Raw genomic sequence first — 15290 nt, 5'->3', positions numbered from 1 at the left:
CGCAACAGTGGCCTCAAACAGAGCAATAATTGTGAGGATGGTGTGGGCCAGGCAGTGTTTCATCCTGTTGTACACAGGGTCTCTATGAGTCGGAAGCGACTCAATGGGTACCTAACAGCAACAGAAATTTGGAATTGAGATATTGTATTTTATTTTAATTATCCTCCCTTGTCTTTCTTCAGTAAAGTTTTATATGCCATAACTTTAATAACAGTCGAGTGAATTAAAATCTTGACAATTTTTATAGATTGATGTACCTTAAAGTAGTTTAAGACATCCTTGGCTATTATAAAACCAGGACTGTGAATTCTTCTTTAAACAAGCCTAAACTTTATCCATCATCTGTAATGTCCATGGCTTGTTAAAGGCAGTCCTTGATACTAGCTAAGCGTGGGATTATAGTTCAATCAAAACCAGAACTCCCCCCTGAAAAAAAGTTAAAATGAAATATTTACTTCACTTACCTGTGAGCACTGGCTATGTTGCACATTAGCGATGTACGCCTGGCAGTAACGAACGCCAGGGTGTGAGGCAAGAGTAACGCTGGCTGTGATGGTTACAGTTTGTGTCAGCTTGGCTGGGCCATGATTCTCAGTGGTTTGGCAAGTTATGTGATAGTGTAATTTGGCTGTTTATAAGATGTAATTTGGTAGTTATGTAATATAGTCATCCTCCATTTTGTGATCTGCTGTGGTTTTCCTACATTTTTGCATAATGCAGATTTTCTCATAATGACCTGGTCTTTGGAGCCTAACCATCTTGATAAGTGAGGAGTGGTGTGTAGACTTAGTTGCAGTCATAAGTTGGTAATGAGTATTTATATTGGTTTGGCCTAACTAATGAATATGCTTCATGGATTTGTATTTTTAATCTTAGTGTTTTCCTTAAAGGTAAAGACAATTTAGATTTTCTGTAGTTAAAGTTTTTACTTTTATGTCTGTGACTCTGAATAGTTAAATATTTAGTTAGACAGGTTTCTTTACTATTCTTAGTATGCTGCTCTGTGCATGGATTTTCACATCTGGTCACTGATAAATTAACCGAGATAGTCATAATACTTTTGATCATCAGTTATTCATGTCATGATTTGACAGAAATTTGGGAATAGAGGAAATGTAGGAATAAAAAAGGAATTGGATCAGTATCAGTTAGTATTTTAATAGTAAAAATAATATAAAAAAGTCAAATGTAACTATCAGCCTGTTTTATATAAAGCTTATATATCTTTATACCTTATTTAGACCCTGAAAGCCTTCACAGCTTTACCAAGCCAGATGTAAATAATACACGTAATATATTTAGATATTTCATTTTATGGAGACTGTTGATCTTTGAGCAATGTAATTGAATTATTTTATTGCTTTAAAATTCTGTATTCATGGTTGAACATGCAACTTCGTTTCCTTATAGTGCTGAGATATTAAAGATTCTAAAAGGAATTCCCTTAGGAGAGGGTATTAACGATTAGAACATTTCGAAACCAAAGATGAATTTAAGATTTTACTAAATGAGATGACTTTTTCCACTTTTATCCTGAGTGGAAAATAGAGGCTTTTGCTGGACACTGAAATAGGATCTCACTGGCCAACTAATTTTGGGTGGACAGAGTGGTGCTGTAGATGAGGAGACTTAGAGTGAAAAGACTTGGGCTCATATCCCGTTCCTCTCCTTCCAAGTTATATGATTTCAGGCAAGTTGTTTAGCTTTTCTGAGCTGAACTGTTCTTTTTTTTTTTTTTGCTGTTATTGAGTTGATATTAGCAATTCCTATCGTAGAAGGTTTTTGTGGAGACTAAATGAGGCAATTTATGTAGCAACTTATAATTTTGTTGTGGAAGAGAAATGAGTTAAATGAATTTTACTTTTGTACATGTAAGTTTAGTTTACTTGAAATTTTTTCCCCAAAGAAAACATTTTCAAAAATAGAATATTATTCCAAGTATAAAGAATGTAACACATAAAAAGACACTTTTGTTTAATAGATTTAAAATAGATTTAACACACTACTTCTTTTAGGCACTTGAAATAATTCTAATAATGGTGACATATAAATATATTGATGAATGAGTTTCAGATGTTGAATTAAGGCCATATGATTTCTTACACTGAAATTTCTCCCCTCACTGATACCAAAACTAAATAATTTGCTCATGGACTCTTCAAGAGTTTTAACGTTTGATATAAGGTGATGTCTAGGGTAAATTTTAGAAAACACATATATATATATGTGTGTGTGTCTATGTGTTGTTCAAGATGATAATTAGGAATGCGTTCAGTACCATTTTTTTTTCCTACCTTGACATGTCTTTTGTTACTCATATCCTTGGGAAAATAATAAGTAAGAAAGAAAAATTTGGCTTTTTCTTAAAGAGTGGTGACAACTAAAAGCAAATATACAGGATTCCTGGTTTCTGAAGTTCATGAAAAAAAGCCTTTGCTTAAAAACAAGGAATGAAAAAGAAATATCTTAAAAATTGTTTAGAAATTTTTCCAGTTGTGGAAGTTTTTTCTATTGGAAAGATATTTATTTTCTGGTTTTCAGTCCCATATTTGATTACTGCAGAATTTGAAGTCTATGCACTTTAGTCTTTGAATGCCATCTTTAAGAAAATAGTTGCTTGCCTCCAATAACAGTTTATATCTTTTTTTTTCTCTTGGTAGTAAAGTGTACACAACCTAGTTAACCCAGATGTCAGTTTGCTAGTATATTTTCTGAATGAATTCACCATCTATTCTGTCATGGTGAAACCTGTGCTGTTCTTAGATGATACTCCAAATGGTCTCAAATATTCTAATGTTCTTTTGTATGTGTAGTGAGCAGTCATATATTCCGGCTGGATATATATCATTTTGACTGTGCTTTTGTATTGTTTTACCTGAATATTTTCTGCTCTCTTAAGTCTAGGATCATTTCTTTAATTTCTTTCTTACGTTCTTTATAACATCTAACGTACATATTAAAGGAAGACTCTTTGGCTCTAATAGCAAAAGTAGATTTTGGATAACAAGGTGTGAAATAAAACTTCTCTTCCTCTTCCCTCACCCTCCTCTTTCTCTCTACCTCTCACCCACCCTTCTTTCCCTGCACTTTGTCATTGTCTCTCTGAAAGTGTGTTATAGCCCAGGCATCTGTGTTACCTTCTAGGAATGCAAAGATGAAAAGGCAGTCCACAACTCTCAGGGGAGGGATCCCCAGTCTAGAGGGTAAGCAGACAGGGTACATAGACACTTGCAGTGTGAAAGGCCAAGGGAGTCTCTTCCTAGTGTCCACAAAAAATACGATCGTTAGCCATGATTTTTTTAGTTTTCAGTTTTCTTCGTAAATTTGTTTTGTGTGATACCTTTTGTTACTGATCTGTTAACAAGGGTTAGCAGATGGGGAATCCAAAATAAAATATTAACAGGACAATTCGGGATTATGCATAATGGCTTTACAGATTTTGGGGGGATAGATCTATAAAACATGTAGTTATTCCTGGTAGTTTTGACATATGTGTACCAAGACTGTGATTCTATTGTCAGCATTTTATGGAATCAAAGGAAGAATAAGTATGAGAATACATAGTGTACTTAGATTAAGCTTTGAAGTGATTTGACTTACTTATTTGGTGTATTTGGAGTGTTAGGGAATATAATTAAAAAAACTTGTATTAAGTGTGATTCTTAGAAATGATTAGATTTGTCTCTGAGAACATGTCAATAGAGTGTGACTCATACTTTATTTAGGATTTAATTAATAGGTGTGTAAGATTGAAATAGGATAGCTTAATAGTTACGGCTAAAAAATATCATGCAAAGCTGTTGAGTGCTAAGATGAAATATTTACTTCTTATGTAACTGCAGAGTGTCCTCCTTAAAACAATCATATCTGGTCTGCTGTTATAGTCTTCTGCCTGTTTCTTCTGACTTCTAGTTTCTCCTGTTTCTAATCACTCTACCCTACATAGACTTCTGTTAGATTACTTTTGATGAGACATTTCCCAGCACAAGAACATAATACAGTATCGTTTGTGTTTAGGTTGTTATCCAAACTTTATCTGACCTTCCTACTCTCCAGCAGACTTTTTTTTTTGTCCAGCTAGAGTTGCCCTTCACAATTTCTGGCTAAGTCTAAACTTCTTTTGTCTTTTGTTTCTGTTCTTTCTCTCACCCTTTCTGTCTTCCCTGGCAACTCAAGTTAACTTTGATCTTTCTTCTGGAATGCTCCCGTGAGACAGCTTTTCTAGCTCTTTCTGCTGGCTTTTACTGCTGTGTTTCTAAATAGCACGTTTATGCTGCTATTCTTGAGTTTTCAACTTTCGACTTTTCTTGAATTAATGCTATGGAAGATAAGAATTTAGTCTCTTCCCTTCTTCCCCATTTGAACCCATTCCTAGATGGCATCTTCAAAACAGAGTCATATTTATTTTGGTGTCTAGTCTGCATTATCATTTTCTTCTACTCAACATCTACAATTCCTAACATAAAGGATAATATAAGTTGGGTTGAACTGAATGAACCCTACTTTTTCCCCTTGCAATTCTATTTAGTATACCCTAAGATCAAAATTTTTAAGATCAAAATGGAAAATGAGTCTGAAAAGTCAGCTATAGGTAGTCCCTGCCTTACTGTGGGGCTCAGTTCCAATGACTCTATTGTAAGTCGTTCTGATGAAAGTTGAAAAGCTCTTTTTTTTTTTAGTTTTCATTATTATTGCCTTTTGTTACCAGTATATTTGTAAATCCGATCTTTATTTGTCTTCAGAGTTTGGAAACATTACATATAAATTTAGAGGTATGATGACATCAGCAAATTACATGCTGCAACATTGTATATAGCACATATTACTAATAATAAGGTATGCAGGAAAAAAAGGACAGTTCTAAGTGCAGTTTGTCATAACTCGAATACGTCCTAAGTCGAGGACTACCTGTAATATAAAACAAAACATTGAGTTATATCATCAAAACAAAAATATTCTCTTCACCATTTTTATCCTTTAAAAATACTCCTATGTATTTGGTACATACATGTAATGGGTTAGAATCTTTGGTTCTTGTAATTATCAGTTTTGCGTGAATCTTTCTCAGTATTATTCAATGCTGAGTGATTTATTTATTCAAGCTTGAGCAGTTGGACTCTTTATAATGCTTACATTGGGCCCAATATCTCAGTAGAACCTTACCCTGTTGGAGTTTGTCCTCTGTACTGTTGGACAGTGAATTGCAACACTTGTAGCAGAAACAGCCCCTGCACATTCTGAGATCTTACCATGCCTCATAGAGAGAAGGAGGCCTTTTGAATTGGCTGCACAATGAAGAGTCTAGAGGAAACATTGTTGGACAACACTTGAAGGATTATTGACGTACTACTGAAAATGAATGGGCTTTTTTACAGACCCAGTCTTCACTTACCGACGTGGTTAGCTTCCAAAGACCAGGTCGTTAAACGAAAATCCACTTTATGTGAAAATGGAGGATGACCACATCCGATCACAAAGGTGGAGGGTGACTACGTCATTACGTAACTGCCAAATTAAATCATTATGTAATTGCTAAACCACTGAGGATCATGGCCCAGCCAAGCTGACACATAATCTTAACCATAACAGTCAGCATTACTCTCACCCCACACCTCGGTGTTCGTTACTGCCAGACATAGGTTGTTAATGTGCAAAATAGTTGGATAGTAGATTTTTTACTGTCCTTGGAAGTGTGAAATGTCAGATAATGAAATAGTCGATAAGTGATGCAAACGGGTAATAGTATTGGCATCAGTGTTACTCTGAATGTGAGAAAACGAATGGATGCCCTAGTATGTATAACTGAAGACAGTTGGCTGAAGTATTTCCAGGTGAGGTGAGAGAAAGAATTATGTGTAGAAAGTACATTTCACTGGAAGAGAAAATTGGGCTGTTGGGTGGAGAATTTGGGTGTTTCATTTCACAAAAAAGTAAAATCAGGATTTTATGCAAATATAAATGAACAAATGTCAGAAAATTTAAACAGCTCATTAGTTAACAAGCGAACAAGTAAGATGTGAAAAGCAATTGTTATTTAAGAATAAAGTAAGCTTGATTCTTTCAGTTTATGTGCTACTAATTGGTTGGTACATAAATACTAAGTTATTAGGATCTGACTACTTAATAAATGGAGCTGTTAGCTATTTCCTTTGGTACCATGAAAGAAATTACTGGACACTTCTAGTTTTATTTCCTGTCCACATTGATTTTACTTTTTTTTTTTTTTTTACTGCTGTCACCGAAAAACCAGCTTCACAAAGATTGCACTTTATGAAAGGGTGTAGTGTTGAAACTGTGAACTACTGTATGCTAGTCGTTTTTGTGGTCTCTGACAAATGTTACTCTGTTCGCCTCAAAAATCTAAACTATCCGCCAACGCCCCTGTGAATTTGCTGCTGTGTACAGAGTGATTTGGTGCACAGGTTGGAGACCTGGGCACTAGCTGGTCCTTGGCTGGGTCTTTACTCCTGTATGACATTGAATGGATGAGCTACCCTACCCCCTTTGCCTTATCTCAAAGTTTTGAATAAAATTTCTTAACAGATACCCTGAGGAGCTTGTAATTAGAATTGTCAGATGTCTCCCCTCAAACTGCCTTCTAGATAGTGGTGATGTCACTAATTGTCCTGGTAGACTTCCTACTCTTTATTTTTCCAGAATCTACCAAGTATGTTGAGGCTGTGAGTCCCCTGTGCCTCGACTGTTCTGGTAGGGTGGTTAAACATGCCACAGTGACGTGTCAGAGCTATGGTATAGCAGATTCTCTAACTTTCTGGCCTCAGGGCACCTATTAATATCATTGAGGACCGCAGAGCGTTTGTTTACGGGGTCTCTAGTTATCAATATTCGTGGTATTAAAATCAAAACAGCAAATTTAAAAATAATTGTGACTTTAAAATAATAATAATAAACTCGTCACTGTAGGTTAACATAAACTTTTTTTTTTTTTTTTTGAAAAACTGCTTTCTAAAACAAAAACTAGTGAGAAGAGTAGCACTTTTTTTTTTTTTTGGATTATCTCTTTAATGTCTAGCTTAAGAGAAAACAGCTGGGCTCTTCCGTCTTCTGCATTCACTTTGCTGTGACATCATGTGTCACACAGCCATTGGAAAACTCTGTGATACACTGGGGAGAAAATGATAGTGAAAAGGGAAATAATGTCTTGGTATTCTGAAAATAGTTTGACTTGCTCCCTGCCCTGAGCTTTGTCTTCTTATACTTAGAAAATTTTAATGTAGATGAGGTTTGTCTTCATTTTACTCATAGGCCAGGAAAAAAACAAAAACCCAAAACCAAACCCACCACCGTCAAGTCGGTTCTGACTTATGGAGACCCTATAGAACAGAGTAGAACTGCCCAATAGGGCTTCCAAGGCTGTAATCTTTAAGGAAGGAGACTGCCACATTTTTCTTCCATGGAGAGGCTGGTGGGTTCAAACTGCTGACCTTTTGGTTAACAGCCCAGCGCTTAGCCACCAGGGCTCCTTTTACTCATAGGCAGGTGCAGGGAAACTTTTCCTGTAAAGGGCCAGATAGTAAATATTGCAGCTTTGCGGGGCATATGGTCTGTGGCAAAGCTAGTGAACTCCGGGCATTGTACAATGAAAGCTACAGACAATATGCAAGCAAATGGGTGTAGATTTTTTTCAGTAAAACTTCATTTACAAAAACAGGTGCCTGAAAGGATTTGGCCCAGGGGCCATACTTTGCTGACCCCTGCTCTTAAGAGGGAAATTGTCCAGACAAGTTAAGTGATTAGCTGAGAGCCACACAGCTACACAACAGAGGAGGCTGGATGCAGGTCCAGGCCTTTCTAGCTTTACAACCACTGTTCTCAGTTCTTCATGTTTTTAACAATTACATATTTAACGTAGAAGTGATTAGTGACAATAAATTAATTCTTAAATTAAAAATTCAGTGATAGTGGTAATAGGGGCTTGCATTTAGAATCTCACTGGTTGCCCAAGAAATGTTTGGATAAATATGTGTCTTTAGCACAGTAAATGATAATATACATTAGAGCATTTTAGTTTATGTAGTAGTTTGTGAAAATGTCTATATCTGAAATTTTTTCCCTCCAACAAATAGGCTTCCTAAGTTTTATCCCATTTAACTTATCTGTGATGGGAACCAGTTGCTGTCCAGTCGATTCCAACTCATAGCGAAACTATAGGACAGAGTAGAACTGTCCTGTAGGGTTGCCAAGGAGCCACTGCTGGATTCAAACTGCCAACCTTTTGATTAGTAGCTGAGCTCTTTACCACTGTGCCACCAACTTGAATATGGTGTAAAATTTAAACAGCACAAAGTGGTATATGGTGAAAAATAAATCTCTTCTCCTCACCCTCTGCCCAGCCACCCAGTATTTCCTTTTTTTTATACAGATACCAAATGGTACACAGACCTTAGCGATTGTTCTATTCCTTTTTTTTTTTTTTTACTTAATAGATGCTAAAGGTCAGTCATACGTACGTACGTACGTACGTGTGTGTGTGTGTGTGTAAAGAAGATGCTTTATATTCACTCTGAACATTTGTTCTACCACACTGACCAATTTCAGGATTTGTTTCCTGTATTTGTGAACAACTTTTCTAACAGTAGCCTTTTTTCAAATGATTTTGCTTTGGCATTTGTTGATTATGAGTAAAATAACTTGACAAAGTTCCTTCCAAGGAATTTAGAATTATTGGGGAGGTAAGATGTAAGCACTTAAAGTAATTAGTGGTAATGCACTAAATATAATTAGCGTTTCAGTCTGGGAAATCAATAAGTGCTAAAGGTCAGAAGGGGAGATACTGATGTGGGCTGTAGTGAAGAGGAAGAATTCATGGAGTTAAAGTGGATTTTGACAAATATGTAAGGTTTGGATGGCTTGGGGTAGAACCATGGAGAGGACAACAGCAGGAACAAAGACATCACTATGGTGTGTCAAGGAAAAACTTGATGGACTAGAGAGAAAAATACATGCTTAGCAACAGTGGATGAAGAGATGACTTCTAATGTTAGGACTCCTTGTGTAATCCGGAGAGTTATACAGAAATTCATTTATGCCTGTTTTTGCTCTGCTAGTGGGCCCAAGCTGCTGCTGTCCAGTTGATTCTGACTCATAGTGACCCTGTAGGACAGAGTAGAACTGCCCCATAGGGTTTCCAAGGAGCAGCTGGTAGATTCAAACTGCTCACCTTTTGGTTAGCAGCCAAGCTCTTAAACTCTATGTTACCAAGGCTCCGGTAGTAAACCAAAGAAGTCTAAAAGATGGGGAATTGCGTTACCAGATTAGTATAGGACTGGAATCATGTGCTTGTTCTGAGAAATCCCTAAGGCTGCCTAGATGTTCATTTGTGGTAGAGAGCTGAGCAGCTTTTGAATTTTGCTCATACTATACTTCCTTATATCATGATGATAGATTGAGGGTTTTGTTTAGATATTTTGGTAAATAGATATGGGCAGAATATATTCCGTGGAAATCTAAAGCATGTAGCATCACCATAGCAAGTCTAAAACCAAAACCAAACCAGTTGCCGTGGAGTTGATTCTGACTCATACTGACCCTATGGGTTCTATAGCAAGTATAACCAACCAAAACCCAAACCCAGGGTCGTCGAGTCGATTCCGACTCATAGCGACCCTATAGGACAGAGTAGAACTGCCCCGTCGAGTTTCCAAGGAGCGCCTGGTGGATTCGAACTGCTGACCCTTTGGTTAGCAGCTGTAGCACTTAACCACTATGTCACCAGGACCATGATAAAGTTCCAAAGAAATGGAGCTTAGATCAGTTGTGATCATTTGTGAGGATAGAGACTTACATTGTTCTACAGAATGAATGACTGAAAGGTTAGAATTACTGCTTGTTAGAATTTAAGAATTACACAATTCCTGAATCACAGATAAGCCTAGTCTTGAGAGTTTAAAAAAAGCTAAAAACAAAAGAAGAAAAACCAAGTCTTCGAGGGCCCAGTCCAAACTTCCCACCAAGTTATGGTGATTCATATATAATTTTTCCCTTTTGCTCTTGGCTCCTTGCTTCTGCACATTCTGTTAACATAGCCTGGGACTGTTTTTAGTCTGTGCCTTTTATGTTGTCTTATTTTGCCTCCTGCCAGGGATTTTAGCGTTTATAGTGCACAGGCCCCCTGTTTATCTTATTAATTTGAGGTCACAGCATCTCTCTCTTAAACCATTTCGCTTGAGAAACATGCACACCCTGTTACTGTATTAGCCTGTATTTGCTTTACGGCACTCTCTGGTGCCACTCTAGCTTCTCTATATGGGCATCTACTGTATGTCGGCACCTACTTCGAGCTTTAAGTGGGAAGACACCAGTAGAAAGGAAGTCATGCTCCCTGGAGCCGGCAGAACAAGTTTAGACGTGTGCTGAAAGACAAACTGAAATGGTAGAATTAAAAAGCAGCAAAACTTAGAGATGCTCAATCACACAGCTTTAAATTGGAAGGAAAGGGAAGCTAACATTTGTTAAGTCAGGACTGACGTTTGTTGAGGTAATGTGCTAGGTGCTTCACATAACTGGTTTCCAGTCTTCACTACATACCTGGAGCTTTGTGATTTTCTCTGTTCTTACTGATAAGAAAATTGAGGCCTAGCTAATTTTGGTAACTTAGAGCTAGAAAGTGCTCAAGCTAACGATGAGTTTTTAAAGAGGAGGGCGCACAGCCTTTGTGCACATTGTTTGCTAGGTACTGTGTCTTGTTATCCCTAGAACAGCCCGGTGAGATTAGTGGTAGTAGTAGTGATAGCTCTGATTTTAATTAAAGGAATTGTGAGATACAGGGAGTTAAGTAACTTGCCCAAGGCCGCACTGCTGGTAAGGGTCAGAGCTAGATCAATCTGTTTCCTATGCCCTTGCCCTTAATCTCAGTAAACAAGTGAAAAATACTGTCTTCCCTGAAAAAAATGAAAAAGAAAGGAAAAGAGAAAAAGTATAAGCATAATGTTTAGTGTGAAATAAAGAACGAGTGAATAAACAAAAAACAGTGGTGGTTCACTTTTTAGCGCCTGGTCTAAAAAGTCAAAGTGCAAACAAACAAAAAAAAAAACCTCTCTGAGGAGACCACGCACAAAGAGAAGACTGCAGAGAGAGGGCCTTCAAGGCTTTGAAGACAATTCCTAATCATGCCTTTCTTTTATGAACCCTGCAAGCATGCAATAAAACTACAAGCAGGGTATTTAAATGCATATTTAGAAGAAAGAACCAACTTCCCTTCCTTGCACATTCTCTCAATTAATAGGCAGTGGTCTAGGCACTTGCCCTAAGGGGCTAAGCTGGATGCTGCTGTATCAAGGGCTCCCTTGTGTTAGTCACAGGGTCTGCATCTTCCTGCTGAGAACTGTCAAACTGGAAATCCTTAGTGTAGTCAAGTATTTCAAATCAATTTGAATCTTCAGGTCAAAGGAACCAGAGATCAGGGATATAAGAGACGAGGCCTTCTGTCTGCCTCTTGCAGGTCTGTCTAAACATTCAGAAACTGTTTGGTGCTTAATAGTAAATTAAAAGATTACAGTTTACTTTGGAGGGGTAAATATTTAGCCACACTTAAAATTATGGAGGAAAAAAAAATTTATTTCCTCTCTTTCATGCTTTTTATCCATTAAGCGAGGTATAAGAAAAAGAGCATTCTCTTTAAACTAAAAATTGAGCATAGCAATCCTTAAAGAAGACTTCACATTTTAATGTTAAACAGTACATTTTTATTCAAGGGATATGAATGGGAGAAAACTACAATAGAGAAATACATGTTAATAATAAATAATGAGAAAGCTGTTCTGATTACCATCGTTAAAAAAAAAAAAAACTGTTGCTGCCTGATTACCACATGGCCCTGTTATTGGTCACATAAAGCTGGGAAGCAAGAATGCAATAACACACCTTCTTCATCTCTGATATAGTATGAATGTTAAGCTGAAAGAAAATAACTTCGGATCAATAATTAGTTCTTAAAGTGACAGGAAGTATGACCCATCAATTATGAAACAGAAGACAATATCCTACCCCACAGAGTTTTAATTTGTGTAATTTAGAATGATTTTTAAAAAAATTTAATTTCTTTACTGACGTATGTTTGGAAAGTGTTCTAATAAAACAGTTCAGGTCAAGGTCTGAACGTATATTTACCTTTATTAGTAATACATTTTGGGTTTTTACCAAGTTTATCTCTGCTCCTTTTTTCTTCACCAAATTGAACATTTCTAGACTCTGATGGATTTTTGGGGGGGAATGCTAATTTTTTTTCACTATAGGGAAATGAATTTGCACTCTTTTTTACTTTATTTAGTTCCTGCTGTTCTGTCCTTCGGTGTTTGACAGATGGACTGAATGACTGAATGAGAGAAAAGTAACCTAAGACCATTTAATATAAAATTGACTCCAGTAGAATGGTGACACAGCGAGCTGTCTCATTCTTATGTTTATAAGAAAGAAAGACTGTTGGAACACAAGTGGGCTTCTCAAGGTCACAGAGCTAGACAGAGCCAGACGAGAAATCTTTTCTCTCCTTTTCTAGTTCATTGTACTTTCTGCTGCATTGCATTGCCTTCCTTGATTTAAATGCCTGTAATTTTTTCTTCTTTTTTCTGTAATTAGGTTTTTTTAAATTATGAAAGTAATACATGCCTATGAAAAACATTAGGCAGTGTAGCAGGTAAGACACAGAAATGCCCCTCTTCATCTCTCTTGCTCCCTCTCGTTCCAGATGAATTTTATAAAACCTTGCAAAGGCAAATATGTGTCTCATCCCAGAGATGCTCACTATAAATGGTCTCTAGTGTTTTCTTCCAGAAAATTCATTCAGAAGGTTCTTATGTTGTACCCGTACATTTGTAATCTCACTTATAACCAACCATGAAATCAAGCTTTCGATTTGAACCCAAATTCCTGGCCTCCAAATGTTGACTTCCAAGCTGTTCAGCACTATTTTTTAACGAACGAATCTGATTTATTATGTTACTAGAGTTGGAAGGACCTTTGAGGCAATACAGTCGCCTCACTTTATAAGTAAGAAATCTGAGCTCAGAGAGGGTAAGTGATTTGCATGAAGTCCCACAGTATTTAATTCCACTAAGTAGTTTCAGGGCTTAGATTTCTGTTCTTCCCACTAATTCTTACTGCCTCTCAGTTTATTTTATGAACGTAAAAGTGAGTTGTGTATCACAAACAGACATGTTCGTATGTATGCTTAAAAAAAGCTTTTTCAAAATCTAATCTATCAACTAACACTTAGCACATAGTAGGTACTTCAATATTTGCATTGAAATCACTTCAACTAATTATTAACCATAGTTCATCAAGAAAACAGGGGGTTGGACCCGGTCATTTTTAAGGACCTTTCCCACAATAAATATCTCTGATTTTAGTTTCATTGGTTCATGCTTCAGTCATTGGGGGAATCAAGCTGTTTTTTATAAGACTCAGAAAGCCGTTGTGTTCAGTGGCTAGTCCTGGTCCTGACTACCTTTCCCAGCAGGCATGAGTCTAGTTATGTACTACAGTGTTTGGTGCACTCTGGTGCCAGGTTTTTTCTTTTTTGTTTTTTAAATTAATCTTTTTCCTCTAGGTGCTTGTTCCAGTTGAAGGAAGTTTTTACAAATGCAGAAAGTTGCAAAACAGTACCAGAATTGGCTGGGCAACATCCAGTATGAATAAAAACAAATCCCACACATGTCAGATCAGGTCAGAAGTCCTGTATTACATACTTGGATGAGCTAATTTAAATGTTCATCTCTCCTCTCATACTAGGGAGGGAATCACTGTCGGAAAGATGGTTAGAATTTAAGTGGTGCTGTTGTCAGAGCGGTGAAGTGTGAGGGGGTTAGAGCGTGGTCTGTGTGGAATAATGTTTACTGGCCCAGACTGGGCTTGAACCCACCCGTCACCTTGACGTAGGATATAATGTATCGTGCTAACCAACCATGGACACACCGACTGATGTGAAGTTTATGGGAACTCCAAGGTTTTATAAAAAGGATTCTAGCTTTGTTTCGTTGCTGTTCATGCGACATGATGAAACTATTCCTTGAGGTTAAACCCTGAGGTTGAAAACAGAGCATAAAGGTTCATTGACGTAAACTAGTGCATCAGCAGAAGGGTAAACAAGTTTGTTCTTCGAATAGCAATCGAGAAGCCTGCTTAGAAAACCATTTGAGCATATAATAAAAATCAGTGCCAGCTTCGTTAACATGAAATCACATAAGGTGTGGAAGCAGAAAACTTCTGCAAGTTAATTTCCTGAGGCATAAGGAGCTGTTTCTCAAAAACTGACTGACGTGCGTAGTGAATTACCACAATATGAGAGTGCCTTTACTAATCTGACTGATTTGACCTCACTGATTTGATTTACAGATTGAAAGTGACAATACAAGATATTTAAAAGGATCATTTTGAACATTAAGTATTGCTACTAGTTTGGAAACTTAGAAAGAGCAGAAAGAGTCTTCTGCCCTGTAACTTCGAGTAAAATAAAATCATATGAAGTCGGCGGTTTGGTTTGGTGGTAGAAAAACCCAAAAGATTCTGTAATACTGTGTTTACCAGTTGAATGGAGTGTGTGTGTATGGGGGTGGGGGAGGTGGAGGAAGCATAATTACTGTGTTCTGTCACTATTTTCCTTCCTTTTATTGGTTGCTATTGGGCTTTTTCTTTATTGGGCTTGGATTCTGAGGTTGGCATTCGGGGGCAATTGATGTAAATATAATGAAAGAGTAAAAGTCTTTTAAATAGGTATTTATCTAAATAGGTTTGGCCTGAAGGATCATTTTCATAGCAAGGGACTGTATTTTGTAGAACAAAGGTTAACTTTTCAGTTCCAGTTTGTTAGTGTATCTGGAACCAAACTAAAACACCTTACGCTTGGGTGATACACAGTGACTGATTTGACCTTATCATTATGGTGGAAGATAATTTTAATTCCAAGATTTGTCATTAATTAGTAATCAGTTTCTAAACATACAACTTAAATTTTATCAGAATTTGTTTAAATTGTTGTTTAAAACATTTTTTTTAAATTGAATTCAACCAGTCATGTTTATTGACTAAACTTAGTTTACACTAGGCATACGAAGTGGAGAAAGCATTCATTATTTAAAAACAATTCTGAGTGAAGTTAATGCCTCTCACCTATTTGGAATACATTTCTTTCTTGAAGCACCTTAACAGTAATTACCCGGGTTCATGAAATTTCATCTGTTTTCAGAATTGAAAGAAAGAAGCTGTCACCATCAGAAAATTAAATGTGTCGAACTACATTGAAAAGTAAAGATGATAATGAATTACTGGTGATT

The 15290-nt window shown here is 36.8% G+C and overlaps 1 protein-coding gene across 7 annotated transcripts in view; it reads left to right on the top strand.

Moving 5' to 3' along the window:
- Window positions 1-15290, top strand: part of MED13L (mediator complex subunit 13L) — a 273110-nt gene that overhangs the window by 143521 nt on the left and 114299 nt on the right. The window contains exon 1 of one of the 7 annotated variants that reach the window (XM_064272257.1): window positions 15203-15284. The exons of the other annotated variants lie outside the window; for them this stretch is intronic. Coding sequence (XP_064128327.1) covers window positions 15268-15284 — 17 coding nt within the window. The 5' untranslated portion in view covers window positions 15203-15267. Of the gene's footprint in view, window positions 1-15202; window positions 15285-15290 lie in introns of those variants that run through there. 7 annotated transcript variants of the gene reach the window in all.

This window comes from Loxodonta africana, chromosome 19 (genome assembly GCF_030014295.1).
Source record: "Loxodonta africana isolate mLoxAfr1 chromosome 19, mLoxAfr1.hap2, whole genome shotgun sequence".
Taxonomy (NCBI): domain Eukaryota; kingdom Metazoa; phylum Chordata; class Mammalia; order Proboscidea; family Elephantidae; genus Loxodonta; species Loxodonta africana.
This window is presented reverse-complemented; position numbering and strand designations above follow the sequence as displayed.